This window comes from Microplitis demolitor, chromosome 9, assembly GCF_026212275.2.
Source record: "Microplitis demolitor isolate Queensland-Clemson2020A chromosome 9, iyMicDemo2.1a, whole genome shotgun sequence".
NCBI classification, from domain to species: Eukaryota; Metazoa; Arthropoda; class Insecta; order Hymenoptera; family Braconidae; genus Microplitis; species Microplitis demolitor.
In genome coordinates, this window is record NC_068553.1 from 58,718 (window position 1) to 75,085 (window position 16,368).

At 25.8% G+C, this 16,368-nt stretch overlaps 2 protein-coding genes across 3 annotated transcripts; one reads left to right on the forward strand and one right to left on the reverse strand.

Annotated features, from left to right (window-relative positions):
• Positions 1 to 946: 946 nt before the first annotated feature.
• On the reverse strand, positions 947 to 2,023 carry LOC103575367 (3-hydroxyacyl-CoA dehydrogenase type-2-like). Its single transcript, XM_008555133.3, has 4 exons — positions 1,958 to 2,023; positions 1,720 to 1,884; positions 1,226 to 1,658; positions 947 to 1,156 (listed from the first exon to the last, which is right to left on the reverse strand). Exons 1-4 carry the CDS (start codon positions 1,973 to 1,975, stop codon positions 984 to 986), a joined length of 789 nt encoding a protein of 262 aa, XP_008553355.1. The 5' UTR covers positions 1,976 to 2,023; the 3' UTR covers positions 947 to 983.
• A 2,809-nt stretch (positions 2,024 to 4,832) lies between these two features.
• On the forward strand, positions 4,833 to 6,540 carry LOC103575366 (uncharacterized). 2 transcript variants are annotated; one of them, XM_014444821.2, is made up of 6 exons: positions 4,833 to 5,000; positions 5,067 to 5,287; positions 5,359 to 5,606; positions 5,685 to 5,890; positions 5,964 to 6,114; positions 6,205 to 6,540. In XM_014444821.2, the coding sequence occupies exons 1-6, from the start codon at positions 4,886 to 4,888 to the stop codon at positions 6,479 to 6,481; spliced, it is 1,218 nt and encodes a 405-aa protein (XP_014300307.2). In that variant the 5' UTR covers positions 4,833 to 4,885; the 3' UTR covers positions 6,482 to 6,540. The 2 variants fall into 2 exon arrangements, with proteins under 2 accessions (XP_014300307.2, XP_014300308.2); XM_014444822.2 differs by having other exon boundaries at positions 6,259 to 6,540.
• The last annotated feature ends 9,828 nt before the right edge of the window (positions 6,541 to 16,368 follow it).

Consider the following 16,368-nt stretch of genomic DNA (forward strand, 5'->3'; position numbering starts at 1 on the left):
CTATTAACGCGACAAGTGATTTTGCTGATGGAATTGACACGGCATTGCGACAAGCACTTGAGAGTAATAATCCAACTGCTGCTGTACGCACATTAGTAAATACTATTTTAAATGCTTATCTCACGGTCGCACAAAATTGTCCAATGATTGTTATTGGTGTTCGCGTGCTACAAGAAGGTATCAGGTTAGCTATTGAGGTTGCTAAATCCGCTCGCAATATTGTTTTCGGATCTTCATAATTATTATTATTATTATTATTATTATTTATCTTTATATAATAAAATTGTTATGTCCAAGGTTATTATAATAAATTATATTTACAATATTTAACCCAATGACTTTATTTTTTTTATACTACTCATATATCATAAAGATAAAAAAAAAAAAAAAAAAAATCAATCATATAAAAAGTTGAGGATATGAAAATTTAACGACAGATGCATAAAAGATGAGCTCACACCATTAGTTTTTTTGATAATGCAGATCCTAAAAAAAATTTACAACTCTTGTAAAATCGAGGTGTTGATATATATATATATTTAAAAATTTTTATTTTTAACATGACACAATATATATTTGAGTTGTAAAATAAATTTTCATTGTAAATAAGTGTCGCTGTGGTATAGTTGTAAAGGGTCTGCTACAGCTGTCGTGGATGATGATGATAATATTCCACATGCGTGATGTCTACTCGTACTCACATTTACATACATAAACTTATCTTTTTTTTTTTTTTTTTACGCTAAAGTAAAATTCAAGTGTGTGTATGTGCACATATAAGTACCACGTAAAATATTATTTTTTTTAAACGAAAAAAATCAACGTACTGGATACGTGCATAACTAAAATTAAGTTATAATGAATCCCATAAAATATTATTTGCCACTTCAACTGTCTTGTAAAAAATAAAAATGACAGAATAATTTAAATATTTTAATTTTTATTTATGAATAAGTAAATAGAGAATATTTTTATAAAAATGATTATTTAACATAATGATATCCACCGCTGACAGTTATATTAACAGCATTTATAAATGGATTTTCAATAATACATTGCACGACATGTGCTATTTCTTCCGGTTGACCAATTCGTTTGGGAAATAAATTTAATTCCAGCATCGCTTGATTTATTTTTTCAATTGGTCCCATAGTACCTGATATTTATTATATTTTGAATATAAATAAATAAATAAAATAATTAATATTAAAAAAAAAGTACTAACGTGCCATTGGTGTATCAACATAACCAGGTGATAGAGTAACAACTCGTATACCTTTGCTGGCAACAGCTCTGGCTAAGGGCAAAGTCATTCCAACAACAGCAGCCTTACTAACACAGTAAGCAAACAAATCCTCCCTACCATCAGTTGCCATAACGCTACCAATATTAATTATTACACCACGTTGGTTATTCGCGTCAGGTAAATTTTCTATCATCACATTTATAACCAAACGCGTGATATTAAATGTCCCAAGGGCATTTACATCCATCACCCTTTTGTAATTCTCCAATGGCAATGGTGTGTTGCCATCGAAATCATATGGGACACCCCATTCAACAATACCTGCACAGTTTATCAATACATTTATGCCACTAAAAATTTTTTCTTCTTTTATTTTATCCAAAGCTTGTTTTATTTCATTTTCTGATGTCACCTTAAAACAAAAACTTTAAATTATTTTAAAAATAATTATAAATTTATACAATAAAACTTACATCTGCTTTAATAAACAAAACATTATTTCCCAATGTTTTAGCTAAAATTTCACCTTTTTCTTCATTAATATCTATCACAATAACTTTACCATTGTTGTTTATTATACGTTCAACAATTGATTTACCCACTCCAGAACTACCACCTGTTACAACAGCAACAACTTCCTAAATAATTATTATAAATAAATAAATATAATCATTTAAAATTTTTTAAAAAATGATTTATAAATATAATTACCTTCATTTTTTTATCCATTTTAATTTAAATAATAGACGACTAATACTCGAGTGGAAGAGTAAATAGAAACTGATTAATTATTAAATACTCGAGTAGTTTATCATGAATGAGTTATATAACGATAAATATATATATATATATAATGAAACGTATATTTGTTTGATAACCAAGTAAATAAAACTGAGGTTTTATTTTTTTTGTAACTAGATATCTAATAGGAGTGAATGTATATTTTAATTACGTCATTTGTTGTGAATATAAAAGTTAAAAACTATAGTTTAATTAATTATTATTTTAATTAGAAGATAAAAATTAAAGCAAGTTAATTGTATTAAATGTAGGTGACATGGAACACGCATGTCATTGTAATCTAATTTTGTGCGATTAACAGTGACGTGCGCAATAATGCTTGTAAATTGGGGGAATTATGTTGCTGGGTGTCTCTGACCCTAGAGTTTATATATATATATATATATACATTTAGCAATTGAAAGCGATTAACATACGTACCTGGACAGTAGTAAATTCGGATCTAAAATTTACATTACTACTTGTCAAATATATATATATATATATACATTTGAACGTTTAATCCCTTGAGAATATTTATATTGATTGCAATTACAATTAATTATGCATCAATTTAAATTTATATTTTTATATCAAAACTTTAAAATTAAAAAGTAAAAAAAATAAAAATATTATCTTTAGAGATGACAGTAACTGATGTGGTTTCTCTAGTTTTGTGCGTTAAAATAGGACCACTAAAAAGGGTTACTTAGAATTTACAATAGTAATAGTAGTAGTAGAGAGTAGAACTATATATATATATGAATATAGAGTTGGAAAGACACAACTCAACTGAAGGGACTTGATAGTAAACCGCAATCGGGTATGCAATTTACGTAGTGTCCGACCTCTGTACTGGTCACCACAAAAAACTTTTATTATCATCTTCTATCTTTTATTTTATTCTATCCTCACATTGTTCACATGTCACTGTAATTTTTTTTATTTCATTTTCTTGTGATTCTTAATATTCTAAATGAATTTTATTATTTAATTAGGAAAATTTTAAATAAAATATATAAGACTTTAATTGGTATCATCATTAAAAATAGTTGATACAGTTTTTTTTTAGGATGCTATTGTTGGTTTTGTGAATTTAACCAGCAGAGATGTCAAAACCAATAGTATCCTTTTATATACATTTTCACAACAAAGCCATCATATAAAAGTAAGTGACGGGTGTATCTTTCATTTATATATATATATATATATATATATATATATATATATATATAATAATGATAATAATGATAATAATAATAATAATGTCAACAAGTTCATTGTTACGGGCAGTTTACTCGATTGGAAGTTTATTTGTGCTCATTAAAGTTTTCAACTCATTATAAACTAACAAATATCAAACTAAAATAAAAATTTTATTTATTTTTATAATAAACAAGTTATTAATATTAAATATGATTGTTGTAATTTCGTAAATTTGGCATGTATCGAATGTCCCAGATGCTAAAAATAAATATAAGATTGTGATATTATAAATATATAATTGTAATATCTAATATATAATAGACTAATGAAAAATTAATGGAACAAGGTTAAAGTAAAACAAACAGGATTTAAATATTTAATAAATACATTAAAATTTATCTAATTTGTAAAGATAAAAATTTTAATCAAATGTAGTCACATTAAAAATATATTAATAGATAAATATATATGGATAAGCTATCAATTGATAAATATTTCTCTGACGCTTACGTGAGTTTTAAATAAATACAGATGCTGTTGATTATCATGTTAATAAAAATAATTAATATAATTATCATGATAAATTGTTTATTTAATAAAATTTTTTATAAAAATCATTGTAATTTAGATAATTGAACTGATAGAGGTGAAAAAATTAAATTAAATTGCGAATTTAAAAATTACAAAGATTCGTATAATAAAATGAATAAAGATTTTAAAATGAGAATAAAAGCTTTATTGTTATAATAAAACTACAGTAGAACTCTTGGGTTGTTGTAATTATTATTTTAATTGCACTACATGTTTAATATAATATTTATAATACGATAATTAAATTCTTTAACAATATAAATATTTAATTATTTTATTTAAATTTAAATTAAACAAAAAAAAAAAAAAATTTATTTAATAATAAATTTGGTGGATAAGATTGTAGTTGATTCTACTAGACTGTAAGAGTAATGTACCATAATTTACCGTGAAAGACTTTGTTGTGTACCGTGACACTAAAGATACCGATGCTCGTTTACTTGATATTCATCTTAAACAAATCTTTACATTTTTATAAACTTTTAATTTATTTTACTATTAATGATATTTAATCTTTATGACGTAAATTTCTTTACAATAAAATAAATAAAATTAAAATTGAATAATGATAACTATTTATTCGATTTTATTAAAAGCCATTGAGTTATTCAGACTTTTAGAAAACGTCATAAGAATAAGAAAAAAATTAAAAAAAAATAATAGAAAAAACTGAAATAATATTTATTCAGTGGCATTTAAATGATACGTGACAAATATAAAAAAAAAAATTCTTATAGTTGTAGAAAAATTCGTTATTAAACAAGTGTTTCATATATAATAGGATTCAGTATATTATTGATGATGATAATGACAAAAACGCGTTAGTACTTACGATTAATTTTAAAATATTAAAATTATCATTGAGAAACTTTTCATAGATAATATTATCACATATTTTAATATAATTATAACGGTATTGTTTCATTATTATTAGATATATATATATATATTTTTTTTTTTCTATATTCTTTACTTCCATTTAAGTATTTATTCATGACAATTATTTGTCAATTAATAATTAAACAAATAAGCGATTATTATTTAAATATAAAGTGGTAAAAAATGTCAAGTGTAATAAATTATTTAATATTTTTAATAATTATTAAAGAAAGTTATTCACAATTACAAAAAAATTTAGTGCATATTCAGGCAAAGGATCCAGATATGCATCGAAAAGGTTTGAAAAAATGAATATATATTAAAATAAATAAAATAAAATAAAATAAAATTTGAATATGTATAGATGTTACATTTGGAGGATTCACATTTTTACGAGGTCAATTATTTGATGAACAGCATTTAAATAATAAAGGAGTATGTACTGGAAGATGTTCAGATTATGAAAATACCCATTATCATTATAATGATAGATATAATAAATCAATAACTCAACAATTATTTAAATGTTCTGGGCGTATTGTTAAATGTCGAAATGTTAATAATTTTGATATTTCTGTTGTTGTGGTAATTTTATTTTATTTAAATAATCTTATTTTTATAAATATTTTTATATAATTATTTTATTTATTTTACAGTATGCTGATAATAATATGTATAGATATAAAGTTAATAAAGAAAGAAATGATTATCAAATACGAAAAGCTGAAAATTATCATGACCATTATAATTCTCAGAAGCATCATGATTTATATACAAACTATGATGTTAAATCTGATTATAATAATTGTGCAACATGCAAATGTTATTGCGATGATACAACTAATAAAAAAATAATACGTTCTTTTTGTTTGGACGCTGTTAAATCTCGAACTGAAGACGGATAGTAATTATACATTTTTTTTTTTTTTTTTTTGTTTTTTATTATTGTTTTTTTATAATTAATTATTTGTAATTTTATTAGTGTGATAACAGGTTTACGATTTCGAATAAGAGCTAGAATCGTACATTTAGAAATACAACAAGGTAAATTGGTCAATGGTGTTGTTGATAGAAATACTGTTCATTGGTTTGCTAAAAATTGGTGCTCACTTACTGGAGCAATGAATTATGACAACCGTTCTTTTCAATTGGATGATATTATTTTACCACACAATCAAGTTTTAACAGGTTAAAATTAATTACATGTATATATGTATTTAAAAATAAATAATTATTTTTTATAAAAAATTTTTATTTTTAGGTCTCATGATAAATAGATACGATCCTAAAACGAAAATTCATGGATATAGACTTGGAAGATTTTCATTAGGAGTTATTGCAACAGTTTTAGATAATAAAGGAAATCTTGACGTCAACAACTGGTTTACATATCACAGAATACAAGGATTTCGGTAAATATATTTTAAAATAAATTAAAAATTTGTCATTAAATAATAAAAATATTATTCGTGACAATTATTATAAATTTTTGTTGGTTATAGAAAAGCTTTATTAATATCTGATTCAAATATTTCTTTAATATCACCTTTTGGCAGTGATGAACTAAGTACACCAAATAGACACTATATTAAATTTCATCCGAGCGACTGGAAGTACGATTTCGCTCAACATATTATACCGTTTTTGGATTTACAAGATGTCGTTACTGAGCCACCATCCCCAGTATCTGGTGCTGGAATTTATTATAAAAGTAAAAAAGGTTACGGTGGTTTTATAGCGCCTAAAATAGTTGTCAGAACAAATCATCGATATAACTAAAAAACAAAATAATTATTAAATTTATTGTAATTATTTAAATGAATTATATTCATCAAAGTTTATTATACTGTTTGGCGCTCATTTGGTCACCTAATAAATAAATTTTTACTAATATGGATATTTACTTGTGTGTTTTTTAAAAATATTATAAAGAACTAACTAGTAATTTTAAATTTAACAACAGATGGTTGTCATCTTTTGGTTGGTACAAGAATCTCACACGGGAATTGGGATTTTTTTAATTTAAAGGGAGTTGGTTATACTAGCTCTCGACTTAATTCTATTCTAAAATGACAGATTCATTGTTACAACACGTCAATGTAATATGAGAGGGTCAATTTAAAATTCCCCCTTTTCAGTTGTTAAAATAAAAAATCATCCCCTGAGTAATGGGCAAGTTTATTGTAATGTTTGTTGTTAAATACCCAGATGCTCTTATATCTACAATACCACAATACAATAATATTACATAGTTTTTGCCTGTTATTATTACATAAAAATTAACATTATTTTATAAAATAAAGAAAAAAAAGTTTGATAATGTATATAATGCAAATGAAAAGGATAAGAGAGACGACAATGGATGTAGATTCTGTAATGGTTATTGGAAACGCGATGCTGAGAATTGACCTCATAGGCCGCTTATCTTAAAACTGTTTCAGCGTAACCGAGGTTCGAGCTTTGAGTTTAGAATTTCCTGATTCATCCTAAAGCTATGTATCGAACTCAACTTATTTTGATTATCACTTTGAATAATCCGGCTATTTCACCATCAAATTGCTTTACGTAATCTTAATTTATATTATTAAATAATTAAACAATCTATTGGTTTCATATTCATGATATTTATTTTTTTTTTTTTAAATAGACATAAACAACAACATAATTGTTTTAATTATAATTTCATCCGAATCATTAAAACATGTATTAGTAACATAAAGTAGAAACATTAGAGATTCCTCAAGTTACGACCATGTTGCATCTAACTTTTTAAAGTTTCACACAACTATTGTCTTTTTCAGTAAAATTTTCAGGACATATACATCCTTCTTCAGTACATACGGAATTTTTAACACTACAGTGTTCATCTTTTCGACACGGATCACGAAGATCTACAATATTAATTTTAATTATAAATTTTATATAAGTTAAGAGCACGTTGTGTTTTTATAAAAACTCACTTTTAGCAGAATATGAAGTTATATTGGCTTCATTTTCCGGAGAAAAGAAATTAATTGTCGATTGACAAGCTCCAAGTAAACAGGCGATTTCAACACCTTCAACAGCTTCACAGTCCTTAATATCAAAATAGAATGGACCATCACGTTTGACACAACTGTTGTCTTTTTCAGTAAAATTTTCAGGACATATACATCCTTCCTCAGTACATACTGAATTTTTAATCAAACTCCAGTGCTCATCACTTGCACAAAAATCACGTAACTCTAAAAAGTTATTCGTACAGTTTGAAATTATCCACAATATATATAATATATTAAAAGAAAAAGAAAATTGTTAATTTTGAAAATTTATTTAATAAAAACTTACCATTAGCATAATGGCCCTTAGCTTGCTCAGTTGTAACATTGGCATCAACATTATCCAAAGGAATGGCCAATGACAATTAATTAATAAAAAGTAATAAATTTAAAACAATAATAAATGTTTTTTCCATTTTAATCATTAACTAAATAATTATAAGTTTTCAAAATATGTACTTATTTGCTTCTCTTTTAAAATCCTAGTAGCTAAAATAATAAAAAATTGCTCTTTTGTATACCATCAAAAATATTAATTTATTTTCATTTGACCAATTACAAGTCACATAGATTTTACGTCATTGAAAAATTTCCGTTGAAGAAAATTTTGCTTTATTGATAATGACGTCAATATATTAAATAATACGATAATAATGTCAGTTATTTTTTACCACAAGTTATTTTTTATAGCAGGTATATTAAATTTTATAGAATTCGCTAAAAATATGACATAAATTGTAAGTCGCAATATTTTTAACAAAGTATGTTACAAACATTTAACTAAATTTTAGAAAAGTCGTTAAAATATTTCAACTGTATATTATTATATCAACTGACATATTTATCTTTTTATAAATAATTGGCTTTGAAATGTTTTTTTCTTAATAGAGTCAATATTATTTATGCTTATTTTCACAATATTCTGTTGCTATATTTTATAACTTTCCAACTATTTGTAAATATGTTTAAATAAATAATAATATTAATTGATACCACTTTTAATTGAATAACAATTTAATTGGATAACGTCTTAATTATTATAATAATTAAATATATCAAATAAAGAGATAAGCTTATATCTTTAAGGCGGACAAATTTGACGTTATAATATAATGACTGGTTTATGATAACTGTTAATTTATATTTATTTCAAAATTTTTGGCACCAGCTTTTTCTCTGACATTAATTTGTGAAAAAAAAAAAAAAAAAAAAATGCCATAAAATTAACAAAAGTTGGTAATTTCATAACACTAGTATATTAAAGTGTTGGCAAGGAAAATATTTGACTTTATTGTAATTTTTTTATTTTAATTATTGTTGTAGTTAAAAAAAAGAAAAAAAATTAATTAAAAAGTTTAAAAAAATAAATGTTATTTATAAAATTAGTAAATTTGGAGTGAGTTTATTGTCTTGGATATTTAGCGTATTCCCTCAGGAGATAGTCCAGGAGTGGTGGTATCTACTCGTACAGGTCGAATAGAAATGAAGAGAAAATTGGTGAAGATTGGAGCGGTTGGGTGTCGTGGTGTAATTTTATGAGATAGGCGAGAACCAGTACCGCCAGTACATATACAGACTAGTCGAGTATTACTTGATACAACACCCCTTTATATATATATATATATATACAACATCAGACGTACTTACGTCTCTCGAGACTTGGAATAATATCGTAATACCGGATTTGTTACTAGATATTTCTATCTCACACCTCTGCTGGATATATTTCTGCTGACTATCGATACTTTTCATTAACATTTTATTTTTAAAAATTACAATTAATTAATGATGAAAAAAAAAAAAAAAAAAAAAAAAAAAAATCTTAAAACAAGTGACAGAATTGTTAGTATACTTGGAACCTTATCACAAATAAGATACATTTTATCTTAAAACGCGCATAGAGAGAAGCAACTCTGTACAGTATAAATAAATAAAACTGATGAAAAAATAAAATAAAAAAAGAAGATGGCCTGCTTGCGATTAGATGACTTGTCAAGCTACGGGAAAATTGCATTTTACAAACTTGTTTCGAGGAAAGAATTGGAGAAAATTGTAGAATAGAGTGGTAGTGGCCAGGTGGGAAAAAAGGGTCTACCCATTCTAAAGAACCCGCAGCAGGCACGGAACACAAGTATCCTATAATACAAGAGTTAGAATGAGATGGATAAAAAAAAAAAAAATAAAATAAAAAAAAAAAAAATAAAAAAAAATAACCATAGGTAGATAGAAATTGTAGCGGTAGTAGTAGTAGTAGTAGTAAGAGAAAGAGAAAGAGAATTAGAATGAGAATGAGAGAACAGTACCAGAAAGCTTCAAGCTCCAAAGTCGTCTTTACTACGCGCCACGTCTAAAACATATCCCAACCACCCTTCGTCGTCGACGACGACTACGACGAAAACATTTTCCAACGTCTTCTTCTATATTTTCTTTTTTCCTTTTTCCTTTTTCCTTTTCCCTCTCTTTTACTAGCACAAGTTGCATTCAACCTATTCCTATATTCCTATTTCTTCTTATACAAAGAGACACACAAATTGCCTTGGAACTTAGTTTCACAAGATATAAAGGACTTTAGGATTACATTATACGAATTTGATGATTGATTTGAAATTATTACATAGTCAGGATGTGGAAGAGGAATATTGGCATACATATACATATATAAATAAATCCTTGAGTTTCAGACGTCTAAATTTAACGGGGATTATCCAAAACAAAATAAACATAAACTTTTTAAATTTATTAATCAATTAAATACCTAAATCTATCTATATCTATATCTATATATACATCAAAATAACTCCTTTGATGTTATTCATTAGTGGAAACTGTAACATATAGTAGCAATACTACACAAGATTGTAATATCTATCAAAGCGTGGGATGATTGCTATTTACATTACCAGATTATTGGTTTACCAGCAACTCATGTACAATCATCAGTTACCACTGTGGTTAAATTTATAATAATTTATTTAAATAATTTAAACTTTCTACTGTTAAATTTATAATATTAAATTAGATCTTTATTGGTTGAGATTATTCTGAAATTGGCACCGGTTGTCGTAGCAAGCAATTGATTGCGATCAACCTGCTGAAGCCAATTTCTATTATTAAAGTAATAATGAGCTCCTCTCACACATCTACATTTGTTGGAAAATCAATATATATTTATTTTAATTAAAAGAATGAATAGTAGTGGTTTGTTTTTTCATTTAAACAGTACAAAGATAAAAAAGATCAATAGAAAAAGAAATAAAAATGTATTGTATTATTGAGATGATGAAAAGTACGTGAAAACGGTTTATCTGAAGCTTTACTTTCAAGACAATCAACACGTCGTTGGAATGAGAACAAGACGATTGTTGTATGTAAGTCCAGTCGGATGGACTTTGTTGCCTTTTGGGGGATTATCCTTTGACCAGGACAAGACAATAGTCTCAACAAAAATAGAATAAAATAAAAGTTAAAACAAAGATAATAGCACATTCTATATATATATATATATATATATATATATATGTCAATAGATAGTAAGTAGTCTTTGGAAAACTAGTGAACGTGTCTTTTGTCCTTTCTCGTTATCGGTCGAACCAACCAATCCACCTGATTTTCAGATCCTTTGTAACATCAGACCCAACAACTAAACCAGTCTACCAATAATTGAAATAAATTTATTTTAATTATTATATATAAATATATATATATATATCTTTTTATTTATTTCCCTAACGACACGTGTATTACCAATTACTCAACTGTAAATGATCCATTCTTTTTTACATATTTAATAAATCCCATATTGTTTATCAAAGCTTCTTACAATAATTCAGGATTTTACCAAAAGACTAATGAACCGAATGTTATCGTGACACACGTACGAAGGGTCAGTATATATAAAAAAAAAAGGTTTTATAAAACGAAAGCGTTCAAGCATATGATAAAAAGTAAAAAAAATCATAGTGTATGCACCCTTATAATTTTTTTTAGTCAAATCTTTCCAGGTTTTAGGCCGATAGATTTGAAATAAGGGGATTTATGTTCACTATGAAATAGGATAAATGTTTAGGGAAAAAAACTAAGTAAAGGGCTTTATCTAACTAATAAAATCTAAAATCACACTGACCCTTACTTACACTTACTGCAATATAAATAGTAAGCTTTTTCGTTTGGTATAGAGGAGGATATGAGATGAGGAGAAAAATCGTACCGAATCAACTGGAATATCTTTATTATATTGATGTTAGAAAACCATTGACCCTTGTGATTCAGTTAAACTAAATTTATATATCTGTGTTTGGCTAAAAATTTATTTTTTATTAAAAATATTCATTGACCGACAGCTGGCTTCTATTTAAATTAAATATTATCGTGGATCAAATAAATTCTCATAATCAACTCCTTTGAGTTTAACTAATTTGAGGACAATGTGCGGATAATTTTACGAGATTCAGAATACGACACTATTTTTTTTTTTTTTTTTTTTTTTTTTTTTTTTTATTAATATATTCCTGTCTTTCGTACTCTGCCTTAGGGTCTTACTAACTACTGAAAAAAATCTCTGAAGGCCATTGAATGAGAAAAAAAAAAGTAAAGAAACGTAAAAAAAATTTTATCACTCGAGATCATGAGATGACGCTAATCTAACGCCTTCATTCCTGAGTACGCCCCTCTGGTTCATCCGATTTAACTTTTTGTAACGAGACTTTCTTTCCTTCTCATTTCTTAATGTCTATTCTAGTGGAGTTTACTGGAGTCTACAGTAGTATATGTTCTTCAGGCGGTTGTGCACTTACTGGGTTACTCATTCACCCTCAATTTTCTCTCCCTACTCATCCATTCTCTCTTACGTTATAAAAACTCATCTCACTAATTATCCGATAAACGTAAAAAATAGTACAATATATTTATTTAAAAAAATAAAAAATTTAAACGAATTTTATAACAAAAATTTTCATTATTTTTTGACATTAACTACAAGTATGTGCGCCTACATGCAATCTAATTTAACAGTTCAATTTTTGGAACTGCATCCGATGGTGAGAATGTAATTTCTTTATATGAAATGATAGTAATTTTATAAAAAGTAGAAATTTTTTTTATTACTATTATTTCTATTGGATTTTATTTTTATTGAAATAGGTGGTAACGAAAAAAATAATTAACCTGTTGCTGACAATGTAATTTTTTTTAACGAGATTTAATTTAATATTTTCATTATTTTATATAATCCAATTTGAATAATCAGACTGCTGCGCCTATTTTTTAACTTTTTTATTTTATTAATACAGAATTTCATTTGTTTTTATTGAATTATAAAAATAAAAATATTGAGGTAAATAAAAACAAAAAAGAACGAAAAAAAAAAAAAAAAAAAAAAAAAAAAATTGCATGAAATTCAGTAGATAAAAATATATAACAATAACAATAATGAAAATGTATTTGGTAGAAAATAAAAAATGAAAAATAAATAAAAAGTAATATGATAAATAGGGGTTAAATTGCATGTGATTATATCGGATTTTGTCCGGGTAAAAATGTCAAAATAGAACGAATTGGTCCCGGAGTACATTGTAACAACTAACACAGTGAGCTTATAGTCCGCGACGGCTCCAATAATATAAATTCTCTTGGTTATCGCGTTTAAATTTATTGGGGAATATTATCGAGTTGCGATTATCGCGATAACATCATGACCGCAACACATGACTCCCAAACTCACACAACACATATCGTCCTTCATACATACATATATCTTATTTCAGTGTATCAAATTATATATATATATATATATGTATATTTACTTTTGTACACTAAACAAACTACATTTTAAATATTTTATAAAATTTATTTTTTTAGCAGAATTACAATTTTCTGTAGTTATAATATAAAAATATATTATAATAAAAAATCATTACGACTAATTATACAGTATTGTTGAGTAAAAGGTAAAATAATGTAATTGCGCATAAAATTATAATGTTACATGCCACTGAAAAGTGAGCGTAAATGTTTTAAACTTTTATTAGCTCTCGTTAAACCAATGAGTAAACTCATCGTCTGATGTTAGGCAAATAGCAATAGCTGTTATACTTTAGGCTACATTTCTTTATAGCTTGTTTAAGTGTACAATCATACAACAACAACAACAACAACAATAATAATACACTTGTAATAATATCCTTTTTTTTTTTTTTTTTTTTTTTTTCGTAAATATATATAAATTATTATTTTAATATAATTGGGAATATTTATTGACATGTGGAGAATGTCATTTCCTAGTGGTGTCATTAAATTGGACTCTATTGAGCTATTGTAATTATTAGCATTGCGACATACGAGCCCGTTGGTTCTCTATATAGTGCCACAATAATATTATATGCATACAGATGGGATTTATATATATAGATTGTTATAGAGTTTCCATTACATTGGGCTTGATGTTAAACGCGCAGTCGCATCAAACGATCTGGAAATAATCGAAATTGCATATCGAAGGCTCAGCCAGTCTGGCCTATTGCCACGAGAAACCTTTGTCCCTTAATTCTTGATAAATTGGATAGTTTATACGACTTTAAGAGGCTATAAACTTTGATTAATGTTCAATCTATTATATATTTTTATTAATTTTATGGTTATATTTAATAATGTAGCGCGCACCTCTAGTGAAGCCGTCATTAACTAAACTGTTTGAATATAAACTTAAGAAAAAAAATAAGAATGAAAAACTGTAACGAAATAATAAATGACAAATAAGCTTCGTTATAATAAAAAAATAGTACATATTTTCAGCATAATCATCATATTTATTATTATTTTTTAAATAATTTATTTAATGATGTTACAGTGTTTGGGGACTAATGACCTGTCACCTATTTTATTATATTATAAAATTTAAGATTTAAAATAAAACATGAGGAGATATAATGAGGAAACGAAAATAATAAATTTGACCTTTGAAGAATTTTATTATTTATAATATTTTTGTCATCCAATTATTTTTTTAATAAAATTGTTGAATTTTGAGATTACTTTAATAAAAAAAATGTCAAAGAACAGGTAAAATTAATTATGTGAAATATACGAGTGTAAAGAGAATTAAAGAGACTTAAGATACCCAACAATTTGTATCTGTCTCAGTAGAATGAGATTTCTTGGGCGTGAAAGAAGAAAAATAAAAAATTAAAAAAAATAAAACAAGAATAAAATAACGAGGTTGAGCAGAAGAAAAGAAAAAGATTAACAAAAACTCTTGGTAGAATCAAGTGGAAAAGGAATCGCCTCAAAGATGATGAGAATTGGATGATAAATTAATCTTAGCTTTGATTGCTGTTGCAAACAAACTCAAATGACCTGATAAATTATTAAATATATAAACAATTATTTTAGTGCAATAAATTTATTATTTATTTTTCATAAAAAGTTTTATAGTTATAAACTTAAGAACCATTGAAAGAAATAATAAAAGTGTACATTGGGTGTCTAAAATCCCAAAGAGAAAAGACATACAGGTCAGGATCACTCGTTCTTTCACATCCATTTGTCTCGTTATAGTTTATCAATAAAAAGAAACCAGTCACTGTTTGCCGATCTCTTTTTATTTATTTTTTTTCTATTTCTTTGGAACGTACAAGAGCAAAGTAGAAACGGCATCGTTGTCTAGAGTCTGCTCTAAAAAGAACTGATGACACTTAAAAACCACTTGAAAACTTTTTTTTTTGTTTTTATTATTTTTTTTTTTTTAGATTTCTACAAGTCCTATCGTCGTTCTAGTCTCAGTCTTTGGTCTTTCTCTGTAGTGATGCTGAGAATCTCAGAATTTATTGGAAAATAATGGAGCGAGCGAGTATAAGAACTCTGAAGACGCTAGCGATACGTAACAAAAAGGGATCTATATACATATATATATATATATATATATATAAAGAGAGAGTTAAAGAAAGAGAAGAAAGAGAGAAAATAGATAAAAGACGTGACGAGATGAAGAAACAAAGAAAATTGATATTGTAAAAAAATATATAAAACTACAAGGGGAAATAGTAAATTCAAGATAACGTACAAGAGCGTGAAAATCTTTTAAGCCCATAAATTGTTTTTTTATTTTTATTTTTTTTTTTTTTTTTTTTTTTTCTACAAGTATTTAGAGTACACACTTTTTTAGTATATAATATTATATACGCTTTTAGAGGCTATAACTTTTGCTAGGATTACAGTATTGATAAAAAAATTATTTTAAAGCTTAAAATGTCTACTTTGTAAGTCTGCTGTGTCTACACTTTTGCAACATAAATATTTTTTAATAATTATTATTTACTAGCTTAATTAAAAAAAAAAAAAAAAAGAAAAAAAAATTTGATGGTAAATTCTATTTCGTAGATAAAAAGTCGTATGATAACACAGTTAGTAGTAGAAATCAGTGAAAAGTAAACCATAAAAAGTTGGGATGTAAATCGAAAGATGGCGCCAGCTATTTGATGCAAACAATAATTTCAGTGGTTCTAATTTATCATTGTATTTTAATTTTAAAACATGATAATTTCATATTAATTTAATTATCATAAGTCATTTATTATATCTGCCAAGAGAATTTGGAATCAATTGCCTAATTATTATACTAAAAATTCTACTTTT